General features: G+C 44.0%; 1 protein-coding gene across 1 annotated transcript in view; it reads left to right on the forward strand.

Moving 5' to 3' along the window:
- Nucleotides 1-2900: 2900 nt before the first annotated feature.
- OXSR1 (oxidative stress responsive kinase 1) overlaps nucleotides 2901-15462 on the forward strand; it is a 74951-nt gene continuing 62389 nt past the window's right edge. The window contains exons 1-2 of the mRNA XM_037030370.1: nucleotides 2901-3305; nucleotides 13577-13689. Of these exons, the coding sequence (XP_036886265.1) occupies nucleotides 3236-3305; nucleotides 13577-13689 (183 nt within the window). The 5' untranslated portion in view covers nucleotides 2901-3235. The remainder of the gene's footprint in view (nucleotides 3306-13576; nucleotides 13690-15462) is intronic.

The raw sequence follows: 15462 nt of genomic DNA on the forward strand, positions 1-15462 counted from the left end.
GGGAGAAAAAAAGTTATTTGTGGTTTAGCCACCCAGTCTGTGGTAATTTGTTATGGTGGCTAAAGCTAAGGCAATATAGAAGTTGAATTCACCTACAAGTGGCTTGGTTACCTTAATTGTTTGCTCACTTAGCTTGAGCTCATCAAATCGGCATGGTGCCAGCCTGGGTGAACCTGAAGCTACTCTGGCTCAAAACAGCATGATGCCAAGACTCTACTTCCTGCACAGACTGATTTTTTTTCTCCTCTACAATAACCTGTGCACCCACCTATTTCTTATAGGCTCTGAGCATCTGTCATCTTGGATGTTCATTTCCTAGGCTCACCAAGATTGCACCTTTTCACCAGGCTCCTACCTTGTTCATGCCCCTCTACTCTCGTCCTCCACTGTTCCAGACAGAAGGCGGAAGCACGCCTACGTGAGGCGTGGGTGTTGTCCTTCTCATAACAAGAGATGACATTATACTACAGGTGACATGTGAACTGGGACAGATGGGGAAGGGGAACAGATTCTATCAGTCTATAGTTGGTTCTGGCACTGACGTGGAACTGCTGAGATAATCAGCTTAAGACAGAGACATAAAGTCTTGCCTCTCTTTATGTTCAGGTTTCTCATAGGGCACACATTCATTTCTAGACTTCAACCACTTTCATTAGTGGAGCCTATAAAACTTGAATTATTACAGCTGTAATGACCACTTCAAGGAGTCCCTAGTCTGGAAATCAGGCCTTTTCCTCTTACCCTGCAGGGGCTAAAAGCAAAGCAAAAGGCAGTAAAGTTGCTTAAAGGCAACAAAGAAAAGGAAGCATGAATATACTCTCTCTCCTGGGTTTTCCGCCCAGACAGCAATTCTCAGTTGTTTAGGTTTCCACATTGTCGTGGATGCTGCCCACATGGCTCGCATCGTTTGGGCCTCCTATTCTGAAGTTTGCTTTCAGAGGGTTCTGGTGCACTCGGAGGACGGTGTCTCTTGCCCAGGTGCCTCGTCTGACTCTGGGAGTGTGCCTTTCCCAGCACTGAGCCGCGTAGAAGTGCAGGGGCACTGACACACTAAAGAGGGGAAGGCGTCGGTGGGTAGACACCTCAGCTTTCCTGCCTGTGGCACCATTCTGACATGTGCTCCTTTCTCAGCCGGTGCACAGGGGGACTGAGCCCACACAGGAATCCCTCATTAACGCGCCCTTTAATGACATTCCTTCCTTTCCTGTCTCCCTCCCTCAGTGCTGCTTGGAGTCACCTCCTAAATAAACTATTTGCATCTAAACCCTGATCCAGAGCCTGATTTTGGGAGAAACCCAAACTAAGACAAGGGCTCCTTTGAAAATGTCTGAAAAACAAGGTCCTTCTCTCCAGGCAAATATGTCATACTTTTAAGAAAACTTGGTAAGATTCGGTGATATTTTACTATTAGGGCCAGGGCTCCAGAGCCACCCTAGCTTCACTTTTCTCCCTTCCCCAAAAGATTACTGAGGGAGCCAAACACAGCTGCCCAACAAGAATGAGAGGATTTACTGATAGCTTCAAGGTGTCTAAAACCCTTTTATAACCTGTTTAAAACACTCTTTGTATGGCTGGCTTCCTCTCCATTTTTGTTTTTCTCACAGCGGTCTTCTCCAAACTCCCCAACATATAGCAGTAAAAATGGTGTCAGTAATGGCTGATACCTTTCCACAGCAAGGTTTGTGCTATGCTTTCATACTCGGGAACTCTGGCTCCTTTGCCGTGACTGTAATATCCTATCAATTTCCACAGGTTGAAATCATGTTAACTTTGCAGGGTCTGGTACAAATGCCACCTCCTCCATGAAACAGAGATCAATCAGCACGGGGCTCCCGAGACCTGGGTGAAGGCCTCTTCCTTATGACTGCAGAGGGTAGGTCTGGGAGATGTTTGACCTAGCCCAGTCCACGTTCATACACTTTTTTTCCATTTTACCAAGCACGTTCAATTTTCATCTCACTCATTTTGCCCGTGAACCTAAGTGGTCAATCCGAGAAAACTGGTTCCGTGAGGTCACACAAAAGTCAAAGCCTTTGAAACGGGCCAAATCTCACTTTGTGTAATGGCCCAAGCTGCTTCAGGGGGTTAAACCGTGACTGCCCCCCAACTTTCCGAGGCCCCCGAGGCCGATGGTCATTTGAGCTCCAGATTCAAAGTTGAGAATGGACAGAATTCACTCGCAGCCCCGGGAGGCTGTTGAGAGAACCTCAATGGGCGCTGCAGGGAGAACTTCCGCCTAGAAAAAAGTGTCGTCACGGGGCAAGCTTCCAGTTCCACTCCGTCCGTAGCCCAGGGCCTTTTATCCTAGTTGGCTGCCTTCCACACTCAAGGGCTACCCCACCCAGCTACTCCCTCGAGTCTCTCCACACCCTGCGGAACCGTTTGCACGACTCGAGGGTGTGACGGTTACGCCGTGACGTCGATCTGGAGAAGGGAACACCAGCAAGCTACTAGCGATCTTAAAGGACCGGAGCCCCAGCTCGGGGGAGCGCATTGAGAGCCTGGAGGCAGGACTAACACATGATTGATGTCCACACACACCCATTGCCTTTCGGATCCCTTCTCAAACAAACCAATGAATGCGACTACGGAGAAGGCAACGTGCCCCCGCCACCAGAAGTGGCTCCATCCCTCTACTCGGCCGCCCTTGGTCGCCATGCTTAGTGTGGCTACTGCTGGTGTGCTATTTAGACTCTTCTCCATGTCTTTCCGGTATCCTCGCTGACATCCTTCCTAAGCATCCCTTCCCTTGAACTGTCAACTGCCACATTCTCGGGCTTCTTGCTTGCTCGCTGCTAATCTAGCCACACTTGAGATGGCGGCTGGAGAGGCGGGGCCGAGGAGGGGCGTGACCGGCGCGGTGACGTCAGCGCGCTGCGTGTCGGCAGGTGAAGGGAAAGTTTGGCCCGTGCGTGGGGCTGGGGTGGAGGGCGGGACAGAGGGGCCGGGCGCAGGCGAGGCTTCTGTAGCTGCTGCAGCTGAGGCCGAGGCCGGGACTTGGACCGGGCCGAAGAGTGCCGGGCGCGGAAGAACAGGAGGCGAGGTCCGCTGGAGCTTCGAGTCCCCGCCGCTGTGCCGCGCTGTGACCCCGCACCCAGGCGGCGTTCGGACCCGTGACTATTCTCGAGGAGATTGGTGGGGTCTCGGCGGCAGCGGTTGGGGGTGGGGAGAAGCGCGGCGAGAAGAGGAGAGAGGTCAGCGAGTTTGAGGGAGGACCGAGAGCTGTGCTGCCGTCATGTCCGAGGACTCGAGCGCCCTGCCCTGGTCCATCAACAGGGACGATTACGAGCTGCAGGAGGTGATCGGTGAGAGCTGGCGCCACTGAGTGGGGAGGCGCCGCTCTGGGCAGAGGGTGACACGCGGGAGCTCGCAGAGCGCAGGACTCACAGATATTAATGGGCACTCGTGGTTCTCGGGGGTTTGTACCGCGCGTGGGTGAGGCGGGGAGGGGATTTTGAGTGGCGCGCCTGCTGGGGCGGGGTGTCTTGGTTTTGAGGGGCTCACGAGAGCTTTGTGTAGTGATAGATGTTTCAACCTGAGCGACAGATGCGTCTTGGAGAGAAAAAAAACTGCAGGCCTTTAAAGGGTGTGCCAAAAAAAGGGATATTAGAATTGTGTCTCAGCCACCTATTTGGGGGATTATGGGATAGGGTGCTTTAGTTCATTCCCGCATCCGTGCGAGAAACCTTGAGTGCCCACGAAATGCCAGACATTGCTGGGGTGGAGCTGGGGTGGAGCCGAGGAGCAGCAGGTACCGAACTGAGCACCGTGAACACAACTTCCGACTGTTTCAGACTGACTTTCTAGTCAAGGAGGGAGACTTCAAATAAGCAGATAAATAAAAACAGTGACAGGTTTTGGCAAGTGCCAGGAAGAAAATAAGATGTTCTGATAGGGAATAACCTGTAGACCTCGTTAGGGTGACTTCAAGGAAAAATCTTCCTTTTGAGGCATTTTAAATTGAGCACTGAAGGATGAGAAGGAAGCTAAGGAGCCTAGGGGAGGTTTTTCCAACTGAGGGATGAGAAAAGGTGAAGGTCGGTCCTGAGGAGGGAAAAAGGTTGATGTGTTTTAGGAGCCGAAGGAAGGCTGGCAAGGATAGAAATAAAGGTAAGGGAGAGGCCAGATCTTAAGGACCTTGTCAGCCCTGGTAAGGGTTTTGGAATTCTGCGCGTTACTGGAGGGCTCCAAGCGGGGACATCCAGTGGGTCTGGCTGTTGTGTGAGGAGTGTATTTGAAGGTGGTCCAACAATACCAGTTGGCAGAGAGCAAAACTTGCACAAACATAGACTGGTAATTCTCAGACAGGCACCGTGATTGGGAGAGTGTAGGGACTGGGGATGATGAGGGGAGTATTTGTTGGACAACAATAATCCAGTGACTTTAGAAATCAAAAAGGGGTGAGCTCAGCTAAACAGAAGAAGCTCAATCCGATTGACATGAGCAGACCCGTGTGTATTGGAGGGAGGAGATTGTCTGCTTTGCTAGATCAGCATCCTGTTCTAAAATTAGTTGCATAGCAAAAAGACTGATGGAAAACTCGTTAGCTACCTTGGGGGTGTGAGTGTTTATTGTACTGTATCTGTGTTTTAGAGAAACTTTGTCATATTTCTTTTTTTTTTTCACTTGCCTCTTGTTTCAGAACAAATCTGAGCTAAGTTTTATCCGAGAGACATCACATCTTTCCCCTAAGTCACTCCATGGGCCTGTGTTCTTGCTGCATGCTATCTGACACAGACTGGTTGGTTCTAAAGACAGCTAGCCGCGCTCTGTCTTGACCGATTGCTTCTGGGCCCCTCACAGTTTCGTACTGAAGAAGGGGATTAAGTGGGACATTCCAAAGTGAAGTCTGAAAAGCAAAGAGTCCCTGTGATCATCTTAGAAGAGCAGTTTTGCTTTCCTGTTGGTTTCTTTCTAGGGCGAAGAGGATGCTTGTGGTCGTTCTTAGAGCCTTTGCTGTGGAAGTGGCACAGGGCTGCAGATACTTAGAGAGGCGGCGTCCTCCGACCGTGGGGTGCCGGGGAGTGGAGAGAGGCCGCGCTCAGCCTTCCGGGAGGGGGGTTGGTCTTCATCTTCTCAGAGTGCTCCATGGATAAAAGGTTAAGCACTCCAATGTGATTGGACCACCTTATTTTAAAAATAACTTTACTGACGTATAACTTAATACCACAAAATTCACCCATTTTTAAGTATAAAATTCAGTGATTTTTTAAAAGTAAATTTACTGTGAGTTGCACCAATGAGCATACTCCAGCTTTAGAACATTTTCATCACCTCATTGAGATCTTTGGTGCCTGTTACAGTCACTCCCTGCCCCACCCCAGCCCCCCACCTATCTGCTTCTGTCTATAGATTTGCCCTTTTGGGATATTTCATATAAATGGGATCATATAATATGGTCTTTTGTGTTGGCTTCTTTCAATTAGCATAGTATTTTTCCATTTTTTAAAACAATTTTGTGGAGGTATAAGTTATATACCATAAGATCCACCTGTTTTAAATGTAGTGTTCTGTAGTTTTTAAGTAAATTTACAGTTCAATCATCACCACCATCCAATTTTAGAACATTTCCATCATTCCAGAAAGCTGTCTCATGTCCATTTGCAGTCACTCCCTGTCCCCACCCCAGGCTCCAGGCAACCACAAATCTACTTTCTGTTGCTATAGATTTGCGTTTTCTGGACTTTTCATATAAATATAATCATGTACTGTGTGATCCTTTGTGTTTGGTTTCTTTTATTTGTTTTTTTTAAAAATTTTATTCATGTTGTGGCCTGTACTGTCCATTATATTCCTTTTTTTTTTTTTTGGACACCATTTGATGGATGTTGGGTTTCTGCTTTTTGGCTGTGAGCATTCACATCAGATCTTTATGTGAACACATTTCATTTTTCTTGAGTGGAATCGCAGGATCATGTGGCAAATTTATGTTTAACTTAAAGTGAGTACCATTCTACGGTCACATTAGTGACGGATGCAGGGTGCGGTCTCTTGCCAGCGTTTGCTGCCTGTCACCCTGATTGTAGTTGCCCTCGTGGGTGTGAAGTGGAATCTCACTGTGGTTTTGTTTTGTGTTTCCCTGGTGTTGAGCATCTTTTTATGCACGTGGTCATTAGCATTCCATAGATCTTCTTTGCTGGAATGTCTACTCAAATCTTTTGCCCGTTTTTGGGTTGTGCTTTGGGAAATGGTATAATGGCGTCTCCTTTCTCATCAAAGCACATGCATTTATTTGAACTGTAACTTTTTTCACATGTGCTACTCAGCACTGTGATATTTGTGGGGTTAATATTTCATACATTCTGTTTTGTTCCCCCTTTTTCTGGCAAAATTCTATGGAGAAAATTTTCTTCCTCGAACATACTAAAAGTGTTCAGGGTGGGAATTAAAAGGACTTCCTTTTAGACAATTTTATTATCTTAGCCCTGGCTGGTGTGGCTCAGTGGATTGAGTGCTGGCCTGCGGGCCAAAGGGTCCCTGTTTCGATTTCCGATCAGGGCATATGCCTGGGTTGCAGGCCGGGTCCCCAGTTGGGAGTGTGTGAGAGGCAACCACACATTGATATTTCTCCTTCTCTTTTTCCCTCCCTTCCCCTTTCTCTAAAAATAAATAAACAAATATCTTTAAAAAAGAATTTTATTATATTAAACATGCTTCGGCAAGATTTTAAGTTCTTTAAGTATATTTACTTGTAAAAAATGTTATAAATCGTTTATCTTTTCAGAAAGGAGTGTTATGAGCTCCTTTCAAACCCCTGTTACTGTATTAGAATTTCCACCCAGGTGTTGGTTATACTGTAGTTGACGTGTTGAAGCAACGGTGAAAGTATGGGTTTGGGGCTAGACTGACCTGGATTCAGATTCTGACTTTACCTGTTACAACCTGTGTGACCTTGGATGATATAAGTGGTGTTAGTGTCGCCTTCTTGGCTCTAAAGTGGGAAGGTGGTACCTGCGTCACTGAGGCTGATGTGTGGAGTACATGTAGTTGTTTGTAGTGAGTGTTTAGCTTATTTTAAATGCTTCATAAGACAGTTGCTGTTAACTCTCTCTTTTTCTCCTGGTCCTTACATTTCCTAATTTTTGATATTGCCATAAAATACTGAACTAAAGCACGCTTTGAAATCTTGGGACACAAATATTTTACATCTGTGTTAATCCTTAATAGAACATCATTGCGTCTTTTTTTCTTGCTCCCAGATCTCATTCAAGTTTAGATGGATTTCAGGATTTACGTTGTATGAGGTAGTACAGCTGTGTAAGGCCCTCCGGTGTTTGCAGTGAGGCAACACGTGGGAACCCAGTCTGTCGAGGGCTGTGCCGTGTGCCTTTTGTTGGGATCCACCTTGAGAGGTCTCAGTAAATACCTGCTGTTTACCTCAGACTGGATGTAGAGAACCTTTTCTCTAGGATCTGTTTTTAGTCAGGTATGACTCTTCTGGCTTTGACACTGTGGTGAAGATGACCCCCGGGGCATGATTTTCCCCTCTCCTTTTTCCTTTTCACTCATTGTTCACTAGCCACATATTTGCATGTCTAAAATAGTGGTTTCCACATGCAGATTCCTCGCACCCCTCCGTAAACGTGACAGACGTCATGTGCTGTTAGCAGTGATGATAGCAGTGCTTAGTGGGTTTTCTTCCCCTGATTGGTAGACTTAGCTGTGGTGACATTTGCAGTGAGGCCAGCTTTGGACCAACAGCCACATAGGATTGCATGGGGCTGCTTGTAATGGAAAATAAATAATAGTAGCTTAGCAAAATACTTTTTCCTCCTTTACATATGAGAAAACTGGAGTAGCACCCAGGCTCCTAGTTTTTTCTTCCACTGCACTTTAGCACATGACTCGCATTCTCATAGTTGCAAGATAATTGTTTCACCGAGAGTCTCGTGCTTGTGTCGGAGGCTGGAAGAGTATGGCAAAAGGACAGAGGCACGTGACAACTGAGTTGGCTCCCTTTCAGAGGACTTTCTTTCCTGGAAGCCTTACTCAGTGACTTCCATTTCTATTTTATTGGCCAGAACTGTGTAATTTGGCCATTTGCAAGGGGGGCTGTGTAATGAAGCTTTTTAGCTGGGCACATTGTTCCTTCAAACAAAGTTAGCAGAAAGTTTTGTTGTTAAAGAAGAAGTGAAGTTGTATGTTGGATAGACACCCACAAATGTTGGCCTTGACTGTTTTTTTAAAAATTAAAATAGTTAAATAAGACATTGAAAGTAAATAATTTAACCTGACACGTAGTAATTGGTTAATAAATGTTAGCTTTAACCTAAAGAGGCAAGCTGCCTACCAACCAATTAAGAGCATGGTGTTGAAACATGATGTCCTTTGGTTTCTAGGCCCTACTCTGCCTCTTACTAATTTATGACCTAAGTCTTACACATGCTTACATTGCTGTGTCAGATCAGTAACCCCTAACTCTGAGATTATTGTCGGGGGTAGATGGAAAAACTGAACACAAGTAAAGAAAGCTCAGCATAGTACTTGGTACACAGAACATGTGTTCAGTAAATGTTAATACTCATGGTGTTAACATTTATACCCATGAATGCCAGGCTCTCTTTGTGCCTGTTCTGTCCCAAACAGGTGATTTTTTTTCTTGAAAATATTAATATGCCACTACTTGATTGACTAATTTGTTCAACAAATACTGAACTCTTGCCACTGCTCTGGATGCTGAAGACACAGCAGTAAAGCTGACCGAAAAGCAGCAGTAAAATCCCTGCTCCTTTGGAGTTTGTGATCTGGTGGACAAAGATAAGCAAGGAGAGGGGTTGGGACCTGCCAGGGACCGAGGTGAGTTTTCAGTAGAGCAGTGGAAGCCTCACTAAGCAGGTGACATTGGAGGAGAGACTTGAAGGAGCTGACGAAGTGGATGCTGTGGTGGTCTGCAGGAAGTTTGTTCCAAGCAGAGGGAGCAGCAGTAGCAAGGCACTGAAGGAGCAGCATGGGGTGGTGATTAAGGAACAGAGGCCAGAGGGGCTAGAGCAGAGAGAGAGACAGGAGATGGAGGCCGGCAGGACAGGAGATCGGAAGAGTAAGGTGGTGGGGATGTGTGGTCCTGACCATCAGGTCGTGTGAAGCCTTGTGAGCCATTGTGGGCACTTTGGGGCTTCCAGTGAGCTTGAAAATCATTGCCGGGTTTTGAGCAGAGGATTACTATGATCTGGCTTATGTTTTAAAAGGATAATATGGGCTGCTGCTGGGGAATAGTTTTGTAAGAGTTCAAGGGTGGAAGGAGAGGCTATCCAGGAGAGAGAGGTAGTAGTGGAAGTGGTAAGAAGCAGTCAGATGTTGGATCCGACATATTTTGAAATTAGAGATGTGCTGTTGGGATAGATGTGAGAGTTGCAGATTTTTGCCTGGAGGCTCTGGAAGGATGGAGTTACAGTCCATTGAGACGGAAGATCACTACAGTGAGCAGGAGAGAAGGGGATGATTCATTGCAAAATGTCAGGCTGCTTGAATGATTACTCAGAGCACATGGCTGTGTGTCTCTACTTTAATCTTTGTGTGGCTAGAATAGCATGATTTTTATGACTATTCTTTCAGCTGTTTCACCAGTTCTAGGAGCTTTAATTTTCAACTTGACTCTGACAAGAGGCCTTATTTATTGTAGAAGAGGGTTCACAAAATTGTAAGTTCTCATATTTTTCATGCTTCAGGTGACAATGCCATAGTCATCTTGTGTAAAGAACAGTCGGGGCTAGCTCTGTAGTAAGTGCAAAACCTTACTTAAAAAATACTTAAAGTCTTTCGAATATGTATCTCCTACAGTGATGGCTGGTTACGATTTTGGGGAAAATATCTTCAAATGATTTGGTTCATTTGATAGGAATAATACTCATTTTTTTGCCTTCTCTTTTAAATTCCTGAGTCTAGTAAAGTGGAGAGAGACTCTGAATGCTTTTTTAGTTCCCATCATACCTTTGGGCAGCTCCTCTTCTGTCTCAGGAGAGGAAGGATTTCAGGAGAAAGTTCACTTGTATTTTGCATTAACCCATTCTGGTGTATAATGGATGCTAATTCTGCAGTTAAAGAACTAGCTATGGAGGACAGACGAGTAGAAGAAGTGGGGGTGTAGGGAACAGTTCATTGAAATGCATAACAGTGTGAAACAGTGAAAGTTTGAGCTAGAACGTTTTATTGGAAATTGTTTTATACTTGCCATTGTATTATTCTTCCTGTCAGGCTGATGCTTATTAGAGGCCATTGGAGTGGGAGCTCTCGCAGCTCAACTAAACCATTTTTAAGGGGGACCTTTTACACATTTGTGTGTGTGTTTATACTGAAATGGAAGTTGTATAAAGTAACGTTTTCTTTTATTATGTGGAATGCATACTGATGTTTTCTGTTTGATTCTTTTTACTCTAAGAAAAATGATGGTCGAAGCCAGTAAGTTGATTTGTAGTTTGAAAAATTGCATGTGAAGGAACCTGCTTTAAAGAAGAGATGAAATATTTTCAAAATTGCATTCAACCTATAAATAGTCAGTTTGGGCAGTATGGACATCTTCACTGTGTTAAGTTTTTAAAATTCATGACACACCGTGTGTCTCTTCAATTATTTAGATCTCTTTGTTTCATTGGAATTTTATACTCAGAGAATGTATTCTGTTCACATTTTATTGGATTCATTCATTTGAATGAATTTTGGGGGAGTAGTTGTAAACAGTATTGGGTTGTAAAATTTTGGTTTCCACTTGTATGTTGTGGGTTTGCAGAAATGCTGTTGGTTTTCGCGTGTTGATTTTATTTCTGGCAACCTTGCTAAACTCTTTTTAGTCCTAGGAGCTTTTCTGGAATATTTCTTGTTTCATTTTGTTTTGTTTTGTTTTTTAATTGACAATCATCTCATCTACCAACAGGGGCAGTTTTATTTCTTCTTTTCTGGATGCCTTTTATTTATTTTTTTCTTTTTGTTTGATTGCGGTGGCAGGACTTGCAGTACTGTGATAAGTGAGAGTGGCGAGGACAGGCGCATCCTTCCCTTGTCCCCGTCTTCCAGGGACAGGGCTCAGTCTTTCATGGTAAAGTGTGTCACCACCTGTAAAGATTTCTTGTGGATGTTTTTTATGAAGTTGAAGAAGCTTTCCTCTATCCCTGGTTTGCTGAGAGCTTTTTATCATGAGTGGTGTGGGTTTTTTTCAAAAATGTTTTTCCTGTGTCGATATGATCAGATGGTTTTCTTTCTTAATCCGTTGATATAGTGCATTACATTGATTTTGATTAAAAAAAATACCGAGCGGGCCTTGCATCCCTGGGATACGTACCACTTGGTTGTGCTATGCTATCCATGGCTGAATTTGATTTGCTAATATTTTGTTAAGAATTTTGCCGCTAAGTTCATGAGAGAGATTGGTCTGTAGTATTCTTGTGATATCTTTGTCTGGTTTTAGTCTTGGTAATACTGGCTTCTTAAACTAAGTTGGAAAGGGTCCCACTTCTTCCATTTTTGGAAAATATTGTATAAAATGGCTGTTAATTTTTTCAGTCTTTGGTAAGATTGTCCATTGAAACCATCTGTGGCTTTTTTTTTGGGGGGGGAGAACTTTTAAATTACAAATTTGATTTTTAAAATAGTTAATAGGATTATTCAAGTTAACTGCTTCATTCTGGCTGAGTTTGGTAGGTAGTTGTTTTCAAAGACTTGGTCCATTTTTTTTCTGAATTGTAGACTTGTGAGTTAAAGTAATCTGTAGTGTTTCTTTATCTTTTTTAAAAATTGAGATAAAAGTCACATAACATAAAATTTACTATTTTAAAAGAGTACAATTCAGTGGGTTTCAGTATATTCACAGTGTTTGGCAGCCATCACCGCTGTCTGGTTCCGCAGCATTTCCATCACAACGGAAAGAAATCCTGGACCCGTCAGGCAGTAACTTCCTGTTCTCTTCTCCTGGCTGCTGGCAATTGCTAATCTATACTCTGTCTCCACAGATTTGTCTGTTCTGGATACATCATGTAAATGGAGTCACACACTGTGTGGTCTTTTGTGATTTTTTTACTTTTCATAGCGTGATGTTTTCAAGGTTCACCCATGTTGTTTCATGTATCAGTACTTGCTCCTTGGCTCAGGGCTCGAATCATCCTGGCCAGTCCAGTTACATTGGGCCCACCCAGGTAATCCAGGATAATCTCCCCACCCTCCATTTAGCTTAATAACACGCACGGAGTTTTTGCCGTGTAAGGTTACATCCACAGGTTCCAAGGATTCCGACTTGTACCTCTTGGAGAGGGGCTTTATTCTACTTACCACTTGGACTTTAGAACTTTTGTTATTCTCCCACCCGAGGATCTGTGGGATTTTGTTTTTGTTTTTTGTCTATTATCTGTCTGTTGTTTAGATTGAGTAAACTATTTTGGAAACTGTATGTTGTAGTTGTATAAATTCATTTGGTACTTTTTGTCATTTCTATTTCTTTGCTGAGATTTTTCATTATTTTTTGTTGTTTTAGAAGAATTCCTAATTGTTGAAGCATTTTTATATTGGCTGCTTTAAAGTTCAACATGTGATTCATTTTGATGTTGACATCAGTGCAAATGTCTTTTCTCATGTAAGTGTGTTTTCCCTGGATCTTGATATGATGTGTGATTATGATTATGATTTTTTATTATATCCTGTACATTTAGGGTACTGATGTTAGGAGACTGTTGGTTCTGGTTAAATCTTCTGTGTTAGTAGGCAGTTAATCTATTTAGATTTAGTGTGCAGGCCCTGGCCTACTTTTGTGAGCTGTGTGATCCCTATGATAATTCAGTTTTCAGAACTCTTGCAGGTACCAGTCTCTGTTGCTTTGTTCTTCTGGGGCTGGCTGGTGGGCGGGCGGCCTGGGTTCCCAGTTCTGCTGCTGCTGCTTAGGGCAGTTCGGCTGGATGTTGCCCCGGGCGTGGAACTGGGACCTAGTTGCCCCTGCGGTGGATCTGGCTTACTGCTGCCTGGGTCTGAGTCTGGGGTGGAGGCCCTGCTGAGGCTGTGGTGGGTTGGGCCCCCCACTGTCCTGGGTGATTGGGGAATCTCTCTCCTTCCGGGTCTCTGCTGAGCTTCCATTTTGGGGAAGTCCTTTGGCCAGAAAGCTGGGTTTTCTCTTGTATTTATCTGTCTACCTATGTTGGTTGTTTTAGGTTGCAGACTGCCCTGGTGCCCACTCATGGACATAGGGGAGACAAAAGGAAAACCCAGTGAACTCACAGTGGTGTTCTTCTTTACACTCTGAGCTCCCCAGCCAGTTCACCTTCTTTCCCCATTACAGAGTCATTTTTTGATTGTTGAAGTATTTCTAGTGTATTCAGAGGAGCAGGGACATGTGGCCTACACCGTCAAATTCTAGAACTGGAAACCTTGCAGTTTTAATTTTTTTCTTTTCCTTTGGTACTGGTATTTATTGGCAGTTCTGTGAAATGGTTGAGGCTTCTGCTTTTATAGACACCCTGCTTCTTAGAGTGTTTCTGTGCCTCTGTTGAGTGTAGGAACAAGATAAGGATTAACTTCTCTTGTTTAAATTGTGCGGGAATTAGAAATGTTATGTTTTTATCTGCCCATCTATTTACATACTCATTTATGTATTTATCTGCAGGGAGTGGAGCAACGGCTGTGGTCCAAGCAGCATATTGTGCCCCTAAAAAGGAGAAAGTGGCAATCAAACGGATAAACCTTGAGAAATGTCAGACGAGCATGGATGAGCTTCTGGTATGCATGTCTCCTGTTTCTTAAGTCGGGGGGCTAATCTTGTACATTTCCTGTTAAAGTGGGGAATACGTGAAGTTTTTATTCCTTTTTAAAAACATTAACAGTCATATTTACTGTAAAATATGTAAAAATTCAGGTAGGTAGAGAGAAAATACATGGTTTGTAATCCTCTCACTCAGAGATCAGCTAGCGCTCGCTGTGCAGTCTTTTAGGCTGCACATTTAAACCTCTTTGTATGTTTATGGTAATATAATCATATACTTGTTCTTTTTGTTGAAAAGTTTATCGCAGAATTCTTTTTGTGTCTCTACATGTGAATTAATTCAATTTTCAACAGGTGGGTGGTATCCCAGTAAGTAGGTAGACCACACTCTATTTACCCCTTTCTCTAGTATGGAACAGTTACCTTGCTTCCTCTTTTTTATTGTTATAAATGATGCTTGCTTACTTCTTTTTCCTTGAAGTAGTGTCATGCAGTTGTGATTCCTGGATCAAATAGAATGCCCTTTGAAAAGCTGCGCTCCCCTAACAACGTGGTTCGAACCTGCGTTCTGACCATTGAGTTGAGAGAGAGGGTAACCACAGGCAGCGTTGGCTCCTGCAAAGGACAGGGGAAGAGAGAAGAAGGGGGTCCCAAGGACCCTCAGCTGTGAGAGAGGTTTCTGTGGCATTAAAAGCCAGTCGCACTCACACTTGTTTGGGACTTCTTTTATGCACCACGGCACCCAGAGTAGTTTTAAGTATGTAGTAACTGCTCAACAAGGGGAATAAGGTGGTTTTTCAAAATGTTTAACTTTATAAATGCTCAGTTTCTTTGGCTCAAAATGGATCTCATGAGATTTTTCTTGCAGATCAAGTGACATAGTGCTCAAAAACTATATAAATTGTCATACAAATATGAACTAATATTGCTATTTTATTAAGTAATTTCTCTGAGATCATATATAGCTAGTGATAGAAAGAGCAGGAATTAGGACTGGCATAATCTGACAGTCCAGAAGTTTTTTCCAGTGTCCCAGATTGGATTTAATTTCTGGTGTAGTCTGACTGAGTATTAGGGAATACTTGGAATAAAAAGAAAAGAGAGAATAGAACTATATATTGAACTTTTAGAAGATGAGATGAATGTGTTTCTTCAGGCATTGGCAGTGCATGGGCGGAAGTCAAAGAAGTCCGTTACTGGAGTGACCTTGAGCTGTCCTTGGTGGGAGAACACTCACTTGGAAGGAGACATTGATTGAAATCCTGTGTGATTGACCTTAGGTTTACAGGTGCCAGTAACACTGTGCAAGGGTGTCCAACCCACAGCCCGAGGACCGCATGCGGCCCCGGATAGCTATGAATGCGGCCCAAAGCAAAATTGTACATTTACTTAAAACATTATGAGACTTTTTGGTTNAAAGAAGTCCGTTACTGGAGTGACCTTGAGCTGTCCTTGGTGGGAGAACACTCACTTGGAAGGAGACATTGATTGAAATCCTGTGTGATTGACCTTAGGTTTACAGGTGCCAGTAACACTGTGCAAGGGTGTCCAAACCACAGCCCGAGGGCCGTGTGCGGCCCCGGATAGCTATGAATGCGGCCCAAAGCAAAATTGTACATTTACTTAAAACATTATGAGACTTTTTGGTTTTGGTGAGTGTTTATGTATTTAATGTGTGGCCCAAGACAGCTCCTGTTCTTCCAGTGTCACCCAGAGATGCCAAAAGTTTAGACACCTGTGCGAGCATCATTTGGACATTCGAGTGGCAGTGATTATGAAAAAATCAACGT

This window comes from Sturnira hondurensis, unplaced genomic scaffold, assembly GCF_014824575.4.
Source record: "Sturnira hondurensis isolate 20B ecotype Veracruz unplaced genomic scaffold, ASM1482457v3 Scaffold0020787, whole genome shotgun sequence".
Lineage (NCBI taxonomy): Eukaryota > Metazoa > Chordata > Mammalia > Chiroptera > Phyllostomidae > Sturnira > Sturnira hondurensis.